The sequence below is a fragment of the Thermobia domestica genome, chromosome 8 (genome assembly GCF_964235325.1).
Source record: "Thermobia domestica chromosome 8, izTheDome1.hap1.1, whole genome shotgun sequence".
NCBI lineage: Eukaryota > Metazoa > Arthropoda > Insecta > Zygentoma > Lepismatidae > Thermobia > Thermobia domestica.
Window position 1 is genome coordinate 113,825,871 of NC_137461.1, and position 18,229 is coordinate 113,844,099.

Here is an 18,229-nt window from a genome sequence, read left to right on the forward strand (position 1 = left end):
ATGCCACAAATCAGCATACTCTTGTTTCTTGGACAATACCTTTTCAAAGAAGTCATCTCACCTAGTGCTGCACATTTTCTCTTCATATTCTCTGAAGTCAACTGCAAGGTATCCTTGGATTTCATTACAGAAAGACAAACTGACTCTTTGCTTTCTCAGCTATAGAATCAGATATCCTGTTATGCTCATGTAGTTTGTAGAATGCATTTCATCCTAGTCTGAGCACGTTCTGGATAGTTCTTCTGTAGACTGGGATACAAAGCTGACAGAGCACGTACCAGTTTGTACTTCAGAGGGCTCCTTTCCACAATCTTCTTGATTGTACACAGCAAAAAGTTTCGACACTCAAGCCTGAAAGATAGTTTATCTTTATCTGATGCATTAAGCTCTTTCAGTAGTTTCTCTATCTTAAAACCAATGTCTACCTTTCTTACTTCCAACAAGTTTTCATTGGATGTCAAATCTAATGCAAGAAGCTTCACTGCACTGTCAGCAAGTTTCATACTGCTTTGTTTGACACAACGAGTCATTAGATTCCTTAAAAGATTTAGAAGTTCTGAGTACAGGAAACAAACAAATGGCTCAGGACTCTGGAATTTTCTTAAAGGTGGTTCACACTCTGCTGAGACAGTCTTGAACAAACATAATTTACACTTCATGAAAGCATCACTTGTACCTTCCACAACAATTTTAAATGGTTTACTCTTGATCTCTTTATTTGTTCGTAAGTAAAGCACGTTCCACACACGCTACGTTCTCTACCCATCTTATTGCACAGTGTTTTAAAGGAAACATCTTGCTACCAGTGGAAGCAGTGTAATCTGCACGACAAGCTGGAGAATCACAAAACACACAGTATATGTCACGAAGAAAACTGTGCAAGTCCCATCCAGCAGACTGAATACCACATTTGATTGAACCATTGATAACATGTAAACCACACACACACACCAGTTTTTTTTTTTTTTTTTTTTTTTTTTTTTTTTATCTATCTATCTATCTGGGAAATCTTCATTCAGTTTTTCTTTCAAGTTCTTCAGGAAGAAATGATTAACATTGGGCCCATCCATTATTGACACCTGCAGCAAGTTGTTTGGCGGAAGAGGACACAGTCCGCTGAGAAAAGATTGCAGTAGATCTGATCATGTTGCATGTTCTAAAAACGCACTATTGTAATACTGATTTGCCACTATTTGTACACACACACACACATACATACATAGACTACCTTATTCCCTCAGTATGAAATAGCAACACTGTACTATCACTATTATCACTGGGAATAATGTATCATTGCCTTTCTCTTTACATGTCCACATTTACATACAGTACTCCGTCCTTGCACATTTACGTTCCCTGACTTTCCATGATATTTTACACGAAATGCATAATTTCCATGACTTTCCCTGACATGTTTCCATTTCCCTGACTTTCCATGACTTTCCCTGATTTTCCAGAATGTGGGAACCCTGTAGTATGTTCAAAACATATAAATGTTTACACTATACAGTAAATATTTAGCCAACTTATTAAAATAATAATTACAACTGTGACTTGAAAACATCAGTAAGTTTAAAAAATCAATGTAATAAAATTTATAATATAAATCATGTGTTGTTTTGCTGGACAAACTCAATAGTGGTCTTCATTTCATTATAATCTATATATATAAAAGAGAACGTACAAAATTTTGTCCGCTCATCACGCTAATACGGCTGAACCAATTTCTTTCATTTTTGGGGGGTTATTAGGATTTGGACCCTAGATGGTTTTTATCATATCACTTTAATTTTTAATTACCAGTGTCTTGAGATAATTGACCATTCAGGTGTCCATAACGTACAAATCCTTTGTTATTAGTTCATCATAGGTAAAAATAAACGTATTTATATGCAACCCGCATGACCGTGTCACTCGGCGGGTTAACATAAATGACAGGCGATATACAGCGGAAAATAGCTTGAATCTTCTGTTTAAAATTTTTTAATTGATTTGCTTATTTTTACAGACACTTTTACAATATGCCAGCACCGGGATGACCGCAGCGAAGCGGGGCGGGTTAACATAAATGACAGGCGATATAATGTTAAGATTTACTGCAATCTTCTATGGTTTTTATCATATCACTTGAAAGCGAAAAAGTAAAAATTATCTAAGTAACAAAGTTTATTGCGTTCCGGGGTGACCGCAGCGAAGCGGGGTGAACGCTGCTAGTATATACATACATATCAGAAATCTGAGTCGTTTTTCTGTACGAATTTGCACTGAGGTAATATGTTCACAGTTCACAGTTTTTAACATCTTGCAATATGCTAATATGTTGCGGTGGAACACATTAACACTCGTTTGCGTTAGAGTTTTTAAGACTTGAAAACAAAGTACACAATTTTAATTTGATTAGTTGCCTAGAAGCAGTGTAGAAAAAAAAAAAAGTCACAATCTGCTGAGGAATAATCACGAAAGGATTTTATATACCAGTTACCAGTGATGGGAAAAGAAGTAGTAAGATTGATCAACTACGATTACATTACATTAATTATATAACTACCCAAATAAATAAATAAAAAATGTAATTATGCATCTGACTTGTGTATTGTATCACGTTCACTTTCCCTGGATTGAGGTGTGTCCAAATGCATTGCAAGTTTAACCAGTCAGAAGTCTGTTTGGGCTCCCACAGAAGTGCGTCTGGCAACCCACAAAACATTCGCACACTCCACTATCATGTGGGAACGCTGAACTCAAAAGGTAAATTTTGAATAATTCTGCGCAACGACCGAAAAAAGAATTTGGAAAGGTTGTTATGTCTACTTTTGGGTTCCTATCAAACGTTATCTGTACCATTTCACTTTCTGTCGACCTTTTCTTTGTAATCATTACAAATCCTTGTTTACTGAATCTACCCTTGTACCACTTCTGTTCAAACGTCTCTAGATTTCCCAAAATTACTTGGTTTTCTCTGTATTTGTTTGAATTTTTTTTTAAAAAAAGGGATTTTGATTGTTATTAATTTAATTGGTATTTTAAGAAAATATAAAAAAATAAAAAAATAATGTGTTCAATTATGTTAATTTCTTTGGTTATTATACTGCATGTTCACCTCTCTTGGCATTACATTAAATGTATTAAATCTGACATTTTTTTTTAACCATAAAAATCAAAGCAATCATCACCACAAATGTTTACTTAAAATTTTACAAATCAACTTTGCCACTACATTGTCACCTATACTTATTTTCATTACGAATTATTATGCATTAACAACAAGCTTTCAGCATATATTTGCAATGCTGGGAATTAGACATCCTGCTCTTTAAATTTAGTGTGCTGCACATATCTTTTAAACAAATTATATTTTCTCATTACGAATTTATTAGTCATCAAGCAGGAATATTCAACTGCTCCACAAACATCCACTACATGTCAGCACACATCAACATCATATTCTAACACTAACTTAACCTACACAGAAGTACATACATAAACAAAACAAAAAAATCGCATTATATATCAACACATATTAGCTGGTGAGGACGTCTCGAAAAAAGTGAACGGGCATATTTACTCTGTCCTAGCTTCTATTACTTTCTCTAATTTAGCTTTTAAAATTCTTTTTAAGGTAAACAGCAAAACTTTGATAATAATAATAATAATAATAATAATAATAATAATAATAATAATAATAATAATAACAACAACAACAACAAAAAGAATGAATATCAGAGATGGGATGCGAGCCCCGTACCATCAGTGAACTCGTGCAAATGTACACACAACTATATATCTTTCCATTTCTTTCGATAATGTATAAAAACAATAAAAATGAAAGAAAATGAACTATACGTTCAGAACACGTTACTACCGAATTTTCATTTTAATGTACAGTATGTATGATTACGGTACTACATGGTTAATTTGGTACGTATTTTTTTTTTTTTTTTTTTTTTTTTTTTTAAAGTTATGCAAACCTAAAGTGTGGTATAGGAATTTTCTATATGGATTTATTTACCCTCTACATCGCATATTGAGACGAAAGATACTACTAAATTCGTACATGATACGTAGTTTTGGAAAGAGGAGCTGTTTGTTTACATGCGCATGCCTGGAAAAGCAGCTCTATAGGGAACAAAGAAATTACTCATACATATTGCAAATTGATGCCATCGCTAACATTTTCACTACTTACTCGTAAACTGTCACCCAAATTGTAATATGGAAGGAAATCACTTTTGATCACTAACCTGACTTGTGCATCTTCAAAACATTCAACATACTTACAGTACTATCTCCAGATTATAGAGGGGGATTTCGAGACTAATCACACCAAAAGAAAGGTCTGGCTTCAATTCTTCCCGCTTGACATCGAACCTGGACAATAGGACGACAGGGCCTCACAGAGTTTCAGCAAGCGTACATAAAGTCAAGGTATCGACTTCCACCATATTTCTGATGTGATTACTTATTTTGCCAATTTGCTGGTCCGCAAATATTCTCGGCTCTCAAAAATTGCGCTGTTGGGATCCAGCGACAGCACCAAACAGAATTTTAATACTCCATGTTGTACATAGTATTGAGGCACACTATTCCAATTTTGTCCCTTTTTCGTTCCGTCACTCGGCTTTTTATGCTTTTTTTTTTATAACTAATTTCAACGTTCACCACTTTGGCTCCTTTTCTAAACTAGTCTTTCCACTTAAATAATCCAAAAACTTTCATATTTTGCCGAAAAAGATTCATAACGATAAAACTATGTCATCTACTATGGATGCTGCTTCACAAGACATCTTGCTCACAAAAAAGATTACGGGGATTGGCTGATAAATCTCGACAGCAATAAGATGAGCAAATCATGATTTAAGATGAAAAGTACCGACCAATTAACTTTTGACACCTGATAACTCTTCTTTTACGTCAGATGATGCATGAAGAAGAAAGCAATGTTCGATCTAAAGGAATGTTTGAAAACTAATGTTAAAGATGGCCGAAAATATAGAATTTAGAAATTACTAAAATTTACGAAGAAAATTATAAAATTCTTATAGATGACATCTAACTGCAAAAATTCGATAGGAAAATGTTCTGAAGACATTAAAAATACGGAAATACGATTTTTTTTCACGAGAAAATCATAAAACACAGGAAAACATACAAAAATGACACAAAATTAATATACTACAATTCACAATCTAATCTAACCTAACCAAGATACACCTATTTTTTTTTCTTACACTAAATACGACCAAATCAAAAATTTCACCAGAAAATACACTTCTACCTACAGTCCTAATTTCTATGGTGATCCAAATTTTACCGCAACATGATACCTGACATGTCGGGAGGTATCAATTACATACTAGACAAAGGCATCCACCATTCTCAGGAGATGCTTTGCTTGTGTAATGGTCCGTAAAGGGAATCCTTGGTCATGTCTTCTTTACAGAAAGTAAAATAATGGATATGGACTGTTAGTACGTCAAAGTGCGAAATAATAATAATAATAATAATAATAATAAAAAGCAGCAGCATGGGCAAACGGAATACCACGTCCTTGTCTTGCATCGTAACAACTGTTTTCATTTGTTGCAAAGAATCCGCTTCACGCTACGTTACCTTGGGTATAAAACCTTTCGACACAAATAAAGCCATTTCCTGTTGGGTAGGCAGTTTGAGTACAACAGAGATATGTACTACGCAGTGTATAAATTCTTGACATCAGCATCACAATTCCATCTGTGAAGTGTTCAAATATTGACATAATGCCGGAAGCATTGTTTGAATACAGAAAGAACCTCCTGACTATTGTAGATGAAGAGCTTATTTATTAACATTATATATGCGTTAACATGTATTTTCAATGCATCAATCCAATAAATACAAAAATAAATAAATAAATAAAAATAATAATAATAATAATAACGCAAACATATGCAGGATATGTATATAGGTGAAAAAGAAATCCCAAAGCGGGAATGTAAAACAAATTACTTCTGTTAAAACAGGAAATAGTAAGAACATCTATTTCTTAGTACAAGAGGAATACAACACTGAAAAGGTACACTGACGAAAGATATTATACTTAAGCAGGGTACTTCTTTAATGCTGTGCGATAATATTTTCACATTTTCTGATAACTATTTTTATATATAAGTAAGCATATTTATTCCAGCGACACGTAACAATATATATGTAAATATACTATATATACTACTAAAACTTCTAACCTTTTAAGCGAAACTTCTGCAATAGACAATCGTTCCTTCATGAAGCACTGTAAGCTACCAATCATACAATCCCAGCTTCTATAGTGATTCACCTAATAACAGAAAGAAAGAAATATTTCACTCATTTCTCCACTTCATGCCATAGCTGAACCTTTATATATTAATTACCTGACAAAGATATACATATTTTGCTATTTTTAAAATTTATCACATAAACAATACTGTATTAACGAACACAATAAAAATAAGAACACTTGTACAACCATGTTCAAAATTTTGCACTTTCCTAATGTATTATAGGAATCCTAACTAGAGGTCTACACTCGGGTCTACAAAGCATATATAACTTCGGGCCTGGGCCATAAATTTTTAAATATACAACTATATTTCTCGGGCCTTTTCGGGCCTAACTTTGTAAATATACTGTACAACAATATATATTGCACCGTTCTTTCTGGAGAACTTTTAAAGCACAACTCCAAAATTAAACCTCTAATTGCTGTCAATAAAAATACAATTTTGCGTTAATTATTAAGTTTCTGTAATTCGGGCTTATTTTGGGCTCATTTGATTATCACGCGAGTTCGGGCCGGGCTCGGCCCTAAATGCTAAAACATATTTCGGACTCGGGTCGGGCTTCACATTATAAATTCACGGGCCAAAAATTCCGGCCCGTGCAGACCTCTAATCCTAACCTAATGGAAGGAAACGTGATTTAAGAAATCAATATTTTGGCATGAGAAACGATAAAACTTTACTTAGGTATAAAATGTTTATATACAAGGGTGATTCAGAAAGTAATGCCTGTAAGAACACTACTTGGCCAATAGTACTGCGAACATTTTGAACTATTTATCATTAATGCACGGATGTTTAAGCTATAAAATGACACTTGTTTCACCTTACTATCTCTTTTCGTTCCAGAGTAATGGAGCAATTTATGGTATCCAGTGGTGATACAGCGGACTGTCATTGAATTTCTGATTGCGGGAGTTTGTGCACCCAGGAACATTTATCGCCGGTGACGAGTCGTGGATAAACGAAGTATCAGACGATGAAGTAACGCCACACCTCCTCTCACAAAAAACTTGTCCCATCTGCTGGCAAAGTGTTGTTGACATTCTGCCTCATCCTGCCCATAGTTGGGATCTTGCGCCCTGTGACTTTTGGCTCTTCCCCAAACTTAAAAATCACTTTAAGGGCGAAAGCTACGATTATGACACGAAGATGGAAGCAGCAGTTCGGCAATCGCCAGCAGCCACCATAATTCTTCGCTGACGACATGAAAAACCATGCTTCGCGTTAGCGCAAGTGTGCTGCCCGTAATGGGGACTATGTTGAAAAATAAAATTATTTGTTTATTGCAAGTTTTTCACTGATGCCTACTATACCGGTGCTATCTGTCAAACACAAATAAAGGTATCACTTTGGAGGCATTACTTTTTGAAGCACTCTCGTATATGGACATATGAGTCCCGTATGAAAATGGTAAAAGACGAACATGTTTTCAATTCTGCTTACTAATCAAATTAGAATTTTCTACTGTGTTTTTTTTTTTCAAACTTGAGTTTCGCTCTTTAAAAAGAGAGAGAGAGAGAAAAAGAACATGTCCACTTATTATGTTTAATATTCACATGCAACATTATCTATATAAAATTGTACCCGGAGCTGGATTAACCCACCTGGAGGCGAGGGGCTAGAAAAAATATGTGGCCCTGCTGACTTCACTTCATATATTTCTGTGAAAATACAGCCGGAAAGTTAAGGGAATATGTTTCATATTTTTGGTCATATTTTATTTTATGATGATGACTGTGCCTTCATGATTCTTTTTAGATAGCCTGTTCAGATTTTAATCAGAGTAGAGGTCCCTAAGCTCCCTCCTAATCCGGCCCAGATTGTACCTGATGTGACAACAGAATAAACGAAATTACTTAAAGGAAGTAAGGAATTGTATGTGTAGTGTGTGGTTGGGGAGGGGTCACAGGAGAGACAATTAATGCTGAAGTAAATTTAAAAAGTAGGTCTAAATATTCCCGTAAATTGCAATGGAAACGTTAGATCAATAAGGTTAACTAATAATCTGTGTAAGACGTATTGTAACTGTCCGGATCTATGTGCTTCTTTTCAAACTATATTTCACTAAATTCCTCTATTTTATTTCTAAGAATTTACACAAATATATAGTGGTGTCCCGAAATAAGAGAGAACGCAAGCAGAATAGCATTTATGATGCACAAAGAAATGAAAAATAACTTGACAGGCTAGAAACAACAACAACAATATATATACATATATATATATTACAGAAAAATACTGAATTAAAACTAATAGTAGCGTATGGATCAAACGAGGATGACACAAGAGAAATTGATTAACTTTTTGACTTGTAACAAAGAATTATACATTACCAAAACATGAAGTATTCATTCTTGGGGATTTAAATGGAAAAATGGGGAATAAGAACGAGGAATTAAAGCACGTAATAAGTAAGAAACTTTGTAAGATAACTGCACAAGAATCTTGAATTCTGCTTAGTAAATAACATGGTAGTGGCAAATACAAAACCGGAGGACCTAATCAAGGAACAAAATCTGTAGAGGAAAGTCGCAATGACAAGGACAACAGATATTACAATATTTATTTAACAAGAATGTTACTAATAATCCAAAAAATGGAACAAAAGATTGCGATCTTGGCCAATAATTAGTTTTTAGATCAGAGCTCACTAAATTTTTGAACGGCCCTTAAATCGAGTTTTCGTATTTTCTACGGAATAAGCACATCATACTGAATAGTTTGGGATTGGCTACGGATTGGATGTACTTCTCCAGATATAAGGCGTATAGGACATTTTTGACTGAAATATATTGCATCTTGGTTCAGGTGTCACAAAATTTTTGAACGGCTCCTAAATGGATTTTCGTATTTTCTACGGAATAAGAATATAAGGCGTAGAAGAAAATTTTTGATTGAAATATATTGGATCTTTTGATCCAAAAATAGTAATTTACAAATTTTAATCTAGTTCCGAAATGAGAGAAATCTAATTGTGAAAGAAATAAATGGAATGCCTACTTATTTGATCACGTCTGCAATTATTTTCCTGTACAGTTTAAACCGCTTATTCTGTGGCTTTGTTCACCAGGTTAAATCACTCACACGAAGATCGAATCACTTAACAAACAGTTTCTGTACTTTCAGTTGAAGGTTACATACTCAGTAATTCCTTAAATCATTAATAATAATTTAATTTTTACTTAGATGTTTAAAGTTGAATAAATAAGTTACATAATAAAAATAGGAAGCAGTACTAAAAGAAATGAAATGAAATCTTTGAGTTTTACGTCTCACTTTTACGCCGGCTAGGCTAAAGGGGACGGTGATGATGAGAAATGAATGAAATGGTGGAATGAAGAAATTAGGAGGAAACGGGAGAACTCCGAGAAAACCCCCACACACGGTGTTTGTGCACCACCAAGTTCACTTGGCACGAGCTGGGATCGAACCAATGACCTCATGCACCAGACCCTCTACCACTGAGCCAGCGCGCCCCAGTACTACAAGAGAGACACACATTGTTAGTGTATAGAGAAGAATCGTTAATCCGCAGCTGTTCCATTAAAAATTCGACGGAAAAAACAGCTACATATACAATCGGTTTATCAAGAAGTATTTTGAATTTTAGAACTCTTGCACTAAAAATCAACAATGTCTTTATAAGGTGATTTATCTTCATGTAAGTGACTTAACTAGGGATACAAGTGAGTTCCACTTATCTCTTTAACAAGAGATATTACAGAGTTAAAAGAGATTCAGAAATAGGGAGTGATCGTCAGTTAGTAGTTTAGAAAAATGTGACTAGACAGACAAGGATAAGAAAACAACAGACCCCCCCCCCCCGAAAAATAGAGCAAATAAATTAAATGAAACCAAAACTGAGAGAAGAATCAACCAAATGATTAAAGAAAATAGAAGAAGATCTAATGTCATACTATGTGTAGACGGGTTATGCAAGGAATTCAAAAATACAGGGTGTTTGAGAAAGAACTCCCTAGTTTTAAGTATAAATTTTATTGGGAAATGAATGAAAACTTTCATCAATGAGTACATATCATGAAAGAGTATTCCTTCAAGTTTTGTTTAATGTTGGTAGACTTAAACGTGGGATCCATTTGTGGTCCTGCACATGTCGAGACGATATTCCACTTCTCGCCCAGGCCCGTGCTGGCCCACTGGGACATGTCCCGGTGTGCCCTCCGAAACATCACAGTATAAGTAAAGGTACAAGTTTTTAGTAATAAATTCTTACAGTTTTATTGGTAAAGAACCCGTGAAAGGTGCAGTGCGTCCTTTTCATTAGGCGCCCTTGCGAGTCCACATCAAAGATCAACGATTTTATTTACTCTTCTGTATACCACAGTCCTGTACAATAAATACATACAGTTACTATTTTTAAAGAACCCGTGAAAGGTGCAGTACGCCTTTTACGTAAGGTGCCCTACGAAACATCACATTATAGATAAGTGGTTTTAGTTATCCTGTGTACCAGCTTTATATAATAAATTCAAATAGTGATTGCTAATAAAGAAGCTGTGAAGAATACAAGGCGCCCTTTACAATTCATACTATGGGGAGAGAACAGGTAAAGAGTATATTCACTTACAAAAATATTATAAAGTTGTGTAGCTATAAAATGAATAGTAGATACATGAAGATACATCAAGAACAGTTCGGATAGTCAAACGTACGAGCATTCATGAAATACTACACTGACACTAGTCTCTAATTTACGATTTTTACGTCATCAAAGCTTTCAGTCTTAATATGCATTCATATATACGAGGATATTGATTGTTCCTGTGTGTTTTAAATCAGTGTTAGGATAATCAGTACCTATTGTATTTCTAAAATATAGCCATATTAATTTCCGTAAAATGTGGTCTTCCTGTCACCACGGCACGGCGCGTCCTCAGGTTGTGGGTCGAGAAGAAGTCCTCGGGGATATAGACGTTAGCTGAGAATATACTGAATAAGCAGTCGCGGAAAGACAAGGGGTGATCCTCCAGCTTGGGGATTTGGTGTGGGGCTAACAACTCATCCTGTAAAAAAAAAAAAAAAAAAAAAAAGGCCTGTTCAGATATATTCGCAGAATCCTCGGATCAGAACTGATTACTTGGCACGAACTCAGCAAAGTAAAATCGACGTGAGAATTGGAACATGGAAGATAATAAGTCTCTATCGGGCAGGCGCGTTAAAATGTGTAACGAATGAGTTTAGAAATAGAAAATGGACCTTGTGGGATATCAGGAAGTTAGATGAGAAGGAAATGGAGGAGTCAAGTTGGGAAATTTTACGTTCTTTTACGGGAAACGAATTAAAAATTACCAACTAGGATCAGGGCTTTTTTTCCCAAACGAATACGTAATATTAGCAATTACATGGGTTGAATTTGTTAATGATAGATTTTCTTTTACTTCTCTTAAGGGTCGGTGGTGTAATATGATTGTTTTAAATGTACATGCCCCAACCGAAAATAAGGATGACAATAAAATAAAGTTTTTTCGAAAGAATAGAATGGGTGTTTGATCATCTGCAATACCATATGAAAATTCTGTTAGGCGGTTTCAATGCGAGTGTAGGACGAGAGGGTATTTTCAAACCGATTATAGGGAATAAATGTCTGCATAAGGAAGGTTGTGACTATGGCGTTAGACTCGTGAACATTGCAACATCCAGAAACCTTATTGTGATGCTTACAAAATTCCCACATCGCGACGTTCATAAATATACTTGGACCTCACCAGACGGAAAAACACATAATCAAATCAATCACGTTTTAGTAGATAGAAGAAAAAAGTCTATCAGAATTGATGTTCGGTCGTTCAGAGGAGTTGATTATGATAATAAGAGAGAGACTATCGTTGAATAAAGGAAACATTCAATATCTGAAAACGAAGCGGTTTAATTTAAAGAAATTAGAGGAGAGTCAGGTAAGAGAGGAATACCAAGTTTCGAATAGATTCTCGGTTTTACAAGGTTCGGAGCGCACTAGTGTTCAGGATACTGGGTTGAAATTAGAGAAAACATTAAGATTTCAGCAAAAGAAATATTGGGACACGCAGAAATACGTAGGAACAAAGCATGGTTTAACCAGGAATGCACTAAAGTAGCAGAGAAGAGAAAACAGAAGAAACAGAGTTGGCTTCAAAATCCGAACGAAATAACTACATAAAATTTCACTGTCATCTGGCGGAAAAATTCCAAAACTTTTAGAAAAAAGAAACGCGATTTTTGAAAGCTAAAATTAATTAACTTGAAGATTCCGGAAATATATAAATGCATCAGCGGACTTAAGAAAGGCTATCAATTTCGTGCTTATACGAGCTCGTACTCATATATTAAAAAAAGCTAAAGAAACAATTCTCACTGATCAGGATAGCATCTTAAATAGATGGAAAGATTTCTTTGACGATTTTCTTAACACATAGCCAAAAATTAATGTGCGTGGAGAAAGTGAAATACATACAGCATATCCGTATATTCCAGAACCTAACCAGACAGAAATAGAAATCGCTATTAAAAATTAAAGAAACACATATCTCCGGGTGTAGACGAAATTCTGGTTGACTTAATTTTAGCTGGGGGGGGGGGGGATTGTGGAGCAAGATACACAAACTCATTCTCCTTATCTGGAACAAGGAGGAATTACCACAAGAGTGAAAAGAATCAATTATTGTTCCAGTTGAAAAGAAAAGCAACAAGACTGATTATTGTTGAGGCATTTCTCTTCTGTCAATATGCAATAAATTTTCTTAAACATTCTATTAGCAAGATTGACTCCATACGCAGATGAAATTATTGGAGATTATCAGAGCGGACGTAGTTAAAATCGATCAACTATCGACCAGATATTTACTATTCAACTAATACTTGAAAACAAATGGGAATACAGTATTCTGGCACATCAATTATTGACTTTAGACTAGGGTAGGAGGGAAACATTGTACAACATGCTTACAGAATTTGCAATACCGAAAAAGGTAGATTAATTAAGATATGTTTAAATGAATCCCAAAGTAAGGTTCTAGAAGAGAAATTTTTGTTCACGAGGTTTCATGTTGAGAATGGCCTGAAAGAAGGAGATGTGTTGCCGCCAATATTATTTAACTTTGTTCTGGAGAACACTATAAGGAAAATCAAAGACAGGAATCAGGTCCTAGAGCTGAATTGTATTTACCAGGTTATGACGTATGCTTATGATGTAAATTTAATAGGGGATTATAGAACAATAGAAAGGAATGCAGAAATCTTACTTAACGCTTGCAGAGATATGGGCTTAAAAGTAAAGGCAGAGAAGACTTAATAAATTGAAGTTTGTCGGGATCTAATACTGCATTTTATGGATGCGTTAAAATACCAAATAATATTTTCTTTCGACAAAGTGGATACTTTCAAATATCTAGAATTATTATTAACAGACCAAAACCATAATCACAAAAAAATTGATGTCAACTGAAAGCAGGGATTTCGTGTTATTATTCAGCTAAAAATCTTTTGTTGTCGCTAATTCTGTTGAGGAATTTGTTGAGGAAATATAAAACGATAATCATGCCTGTTGTGCTGTATGGTTGCGAAACATTGTCACTGTCTCTGAGTTAAAATCGCAGACTGATAGTATTTGAAAACAAGATTCTTAAACCAATATTCGAACTCCAAGAAGAACGGGAATGGGGAATGGCGGAAACACCATAACGGTGAACTATAATTTTATACCGTTTATAAAAACATTGTTAGGGTCATCAAGTCTAGGAGGCTCAAATGGGCAGGTTATGTAGCCAGAATGGAAGAAATTAGAAACGCTTTCAAAGTTCGAACTGGAAATCCAAATAGGAAAACGAAAATTACTAAGACCGAGGCGCAGATGGGAGGACAATATTAAAATGGTTCTCGCAGAGATTGAAATATAAAGTAGGAACTGGGTCCAGTAGGCTAAGGACGGAAATCAATGGAGAATTTTGTAAATGCGGCACTGACCTCCAGTGTCCATAGGCCATAGAGCTATATGAAGTTGTTAATACATTTAGCTTCTTTTTATTTGACAGAAATGTTACTACAGGAACTAAAAAGTTTTTCTCTAGTAAAGAGAATTTCGATTCAAGGTTTCCACAAATTAGATATTTACGTTAATACTAAAACAAATTTGATGGTGATTTTGATATAGAAAGGCATCTATACTTTCTTTCAAAGTATATATATATATATATATATATATATATATATATATATTCAAAGTATATATTCCCGTTTGTACTGGCGCCCTTTTAGTAGACTTGTCCACCGTCCTCATTAGTGTCCCAGCACGGCCCTGTTCTCGCCACGTATTCACCAACATTTCAGGTGTAACTGTCCCAACCGCCGCGACGATTCTTTCCTATAAATGATGGATGTCTCTGATCTTTTCACTGTACACAAGATTTTTTATGTGGACCCAAAAGAAAAAGTCCAGTGGGGTTAAGTCTGGGCTTCGTGGTGGCCAAGGTATTGGGCCAGCCCTGCCTATCTACCTTCCTGGAAAGCGAGTGTCAAGAGCCGCACGCACATGTTTACTGTAATGAGGTGGGGCGCCATCTAGTTGGAAAAACACAAGCCCCTTTTCCGCCTCAATATCGTCCATCATCAATTCTGTGTAGGAAGTCAGCAGCAAACTCATACCTTTCGATTTTATCAGTAGGTTTAATTTCATGTAACAGTTGCAATTTGTAGGCGCGCAACTTAAGTATTTTACGCACAACATCATACTCAGTACCTTTAGGCACTCCTAATTGTAGACTACGTCTGGCCAATGACTTCTTCGGGCTCCGAACACAAGAAACACGGATCTGTTCAACATCTTCAGAAGTTCTCGGTCTACCTGGTGATTTTGCTTTTAAAACACTACTGGTTTCCTTGAAAGACTAACCAATGACGGATAGTTTTTGCTGTAGGTGGTTCACCACCATACTGACGCCTAAAATTACGTTGCACTGTTATAACTGACTCAGTTTTCACAAGCCAAATAACACACTGCGCTTTCTGTTGCGGAGTACACATTGTTGCTGAGTTGCTCTGCACTGCACGCCTGCCTGCACTGAACAGAGGAAAAAAACAGCACTGGTGCGGTCTCAAGGTCAAGCAGACCTGCCAACTGCAGGGGAGCCAAAACTTGGAGAGTTGATGAATCAAACACCACAAACTAGAATAGCGTATGTCACTTTGTATAGATTCTAGGACACATTAAAACTAGGGAGTTCTTTTTCAAACACACTGTATATTACTAAAAACGCACAAGAATGTGCGAAATATCGAAAATTGCCAATATGAAAAAAAAAAAAAAAAACACGATGGTAAACACAAGAACTGATATTAGGAAAGAAATATTTAACAACAAATGAACTGGAATCAATTGAAAAGTCTAGACAACGAAGGGTCATAAATAAGAGAAAGTTTTAAAGGTCAGAAATAAATTCTGGAAAAAATGGAGAAAGTATGAAGAAAATAGCAAACAAAATCAGAAATTATTTTATAAAGTCTTTGAGACTACCAGGGGAGGCAAGCCATCCCATTAAAATTTACAAAAGGAAAAAGATGGAATATTGACAATGAAACCAACTGAAATCATGAAAGAATGGAAGTAATACTTCGAAGATTCCCTTAACGAAGAATCTCAACAGAAAAGTAGTGCAAAAGAAAGAAGAAAATAAATAAATATCTAGAAATGGAACAAGATATAATGACACAGATTAAATAGAAATGAAAGAATTAATAAAGGCATTGAAGAAAATAAAACTACGACATAGTGTAATAACATCCGAAATGATAGATTCATAAGCAATGCTGAAGGAGAATCCTTAATGAAGCTCTTGAATAAAATATGGACTCCATCCCAAAAGAATGGAAAATGTAAGTAATATAAAATGTAAGTAATAACACTAATTTTAGAGAAAAATGAGACAATTGAGAATGTGAAAATCGAGCGGCACATCATCACTACGTGTTCCACGAAAGATATATATTTCAGAATTTTAGAAACTAGGCTTGTGAAAACTGTAGATACGTAACAGGAAGAAAATCAAGCAGGTTTTAGACCAAAGAAAAATGGAAACTGTACAAGAGCATACCTTTACTCTTAAACAAATTATCAATAAAGCCACTGAACATAATAAGACATTACATTTATGTTTTTTGAATCTGCAGAAGGCTTATGATAATTATGGGAAATTTTAGAGAAAAGAAGTGTATATACGAATCTTAAGAAAGCCATGCAAAGTTGGTATTAATCGAGTCGTAACAACTGGCAATTGCACGTTATAAAACTTGAAATCGAAGCTGCAGTAAAACAAATAGGCACACTATCCTCTTATCTGCTCGTAAGAGTGATAAACCAAAGCAGTTTCATCAAGGAATTTGGAATAAGAAAGTGGTCAAATTAACTGTTATTGTATATCCGCTATTATATTAATAGATAGCACACAGACACGTTTATAACACAGCTTAAGTAAGGAGCTATAAAAGAATATGGTAGTATGTATGTATATGACAAAAGAGTACGAAAGACAAAGTAAAAATTAAGTTAGACAATTAAATCTTGGAACAGGTGAAACAATTACAGGAGAGTCATTCCACGTCAAGTCACCTAGAGCACTGTGCTTTAATGTCTCAGATTCTCTTCAGAAATTTTTCATACATATATACCAATGAAATTATGCTATATTAATTTTTTACAATTTTTTGGATGAGAAATGAGCCGGGGAGAACTTTTTGAAAAATGTGAACTTGGCACCAATTTCACTTTCCGGCACTCACCATTATGGAACTAAAATTACCATAAATTCCTTATTTTTGAAGTTATTGGGCTCATTCAGGTGTCAAATGAAAGCTTAATTTTTGCTCTTTCAGCAGATTCTAAGAAATCTTGCAAACGGTTCCACTGTCAAACATTAATGGGCATACAAAGCAAATTTTAGGGTTTTCTACAAATTGTGCCATTGCTCAAAAGTTACAACTATGAAACTTTTGAAACTTGTTTAATAAAATCATCTTAGCACGTACATGATATGGTTAAAAAATAACAAGGATGCTTTTGGTAATTTTGTAATAATAATAATAATAATAATCAGTGGCGTATTTACGATTTTGTTTCGGGAGGGGCTTTGCTAACTTTCGGGGGGGCTTTGCCTGGAAATGTGAAAATTCTGCAAGATATTTCATTTACTTTACTATACTAAGTAAGATTTCGGGGGGGCTTAAGCCCGGAAGCCACCCCCCTAAATACGACACTGATAATAATAATAATAATAATAATAATAATAATAATAATAATAATAATAATAATAATAATAATTATTATTATTATTATTATTATTATTATTATTATTATTTTACTTATACGGAAATATACAGTTTTAAGTTTTGTTACCAATTGTGTCATTGCTCGTGAATTACAACTATGAAACTTTTGAAACTCTTTGTATAGAATTATCTTAGCACATAAATGATACTGTTAAAATTAAAAATGGTGCTTTCGGTATTTTTGTAATTATTATTTTTGTACGTCAGAGTGTAATTCATGAATCGCTCTGGGCCTTCTATATTCTACTGGCCAGAAAATGAAGACTTTTGTTGGGTACCTTTCGAAAATATCATCTGGGAAGTTCCTGTTCCATCTCTTACAAGCCAATCAGCCCTGACTTACGCAACTGAAAGCAAAATTAAAAGAAGACATCATATCGTCAATGAAAAGAATGAGCTGAGATATTTAGGACACAACACTTTGTACATAAATCTATGTAATTCTGAGAAGTATTACTGGTATGTATGTTTATTGTTGTCATCTATGTATATTAGTCTATTATTTCTTATTTCTGTTGATAGGGTTTGTTATAAACACTCAACCTCTTACAGTGCTAGGCCTATATTTTCCATTCTTAAAACCGCAAAATTATTACAAAAAAGGTATCCCTTTTAGT

At 34.7% G+C, this 18,229-nt stretch overlaps 1 protein-coding gene across 5 annotated transcripts in view; it reads right to left on the reverse strand.

Moving 5' to 3' along the window:
• The window catches only part of LOC145693155 (Fanconi anemia group J protein homolog), a 532,733-nt gene that overhangs the window by 14,908 nt on the left and 499,596 nt on the right, over positions 1-18,229 (reverse strand). For all 5 annotated transcript variants that reach the window (XR_014132714.1, XM_081768898.1, XM_081768900.1 and 2 more), the window contains one exon: positions 6,222-6,313. Coding sequence is in view for 4 of the 5 variants with exons in the window: in XM_081768898.1 (XP_081625024.1) it covers positions 6,222-6,313 (92 nt within the window). In the remaining variant the exon portion in view is untranslated. The remainder of the gene's footprint in view (positions 1-6,221; positions 6,314-18,229) is intronic.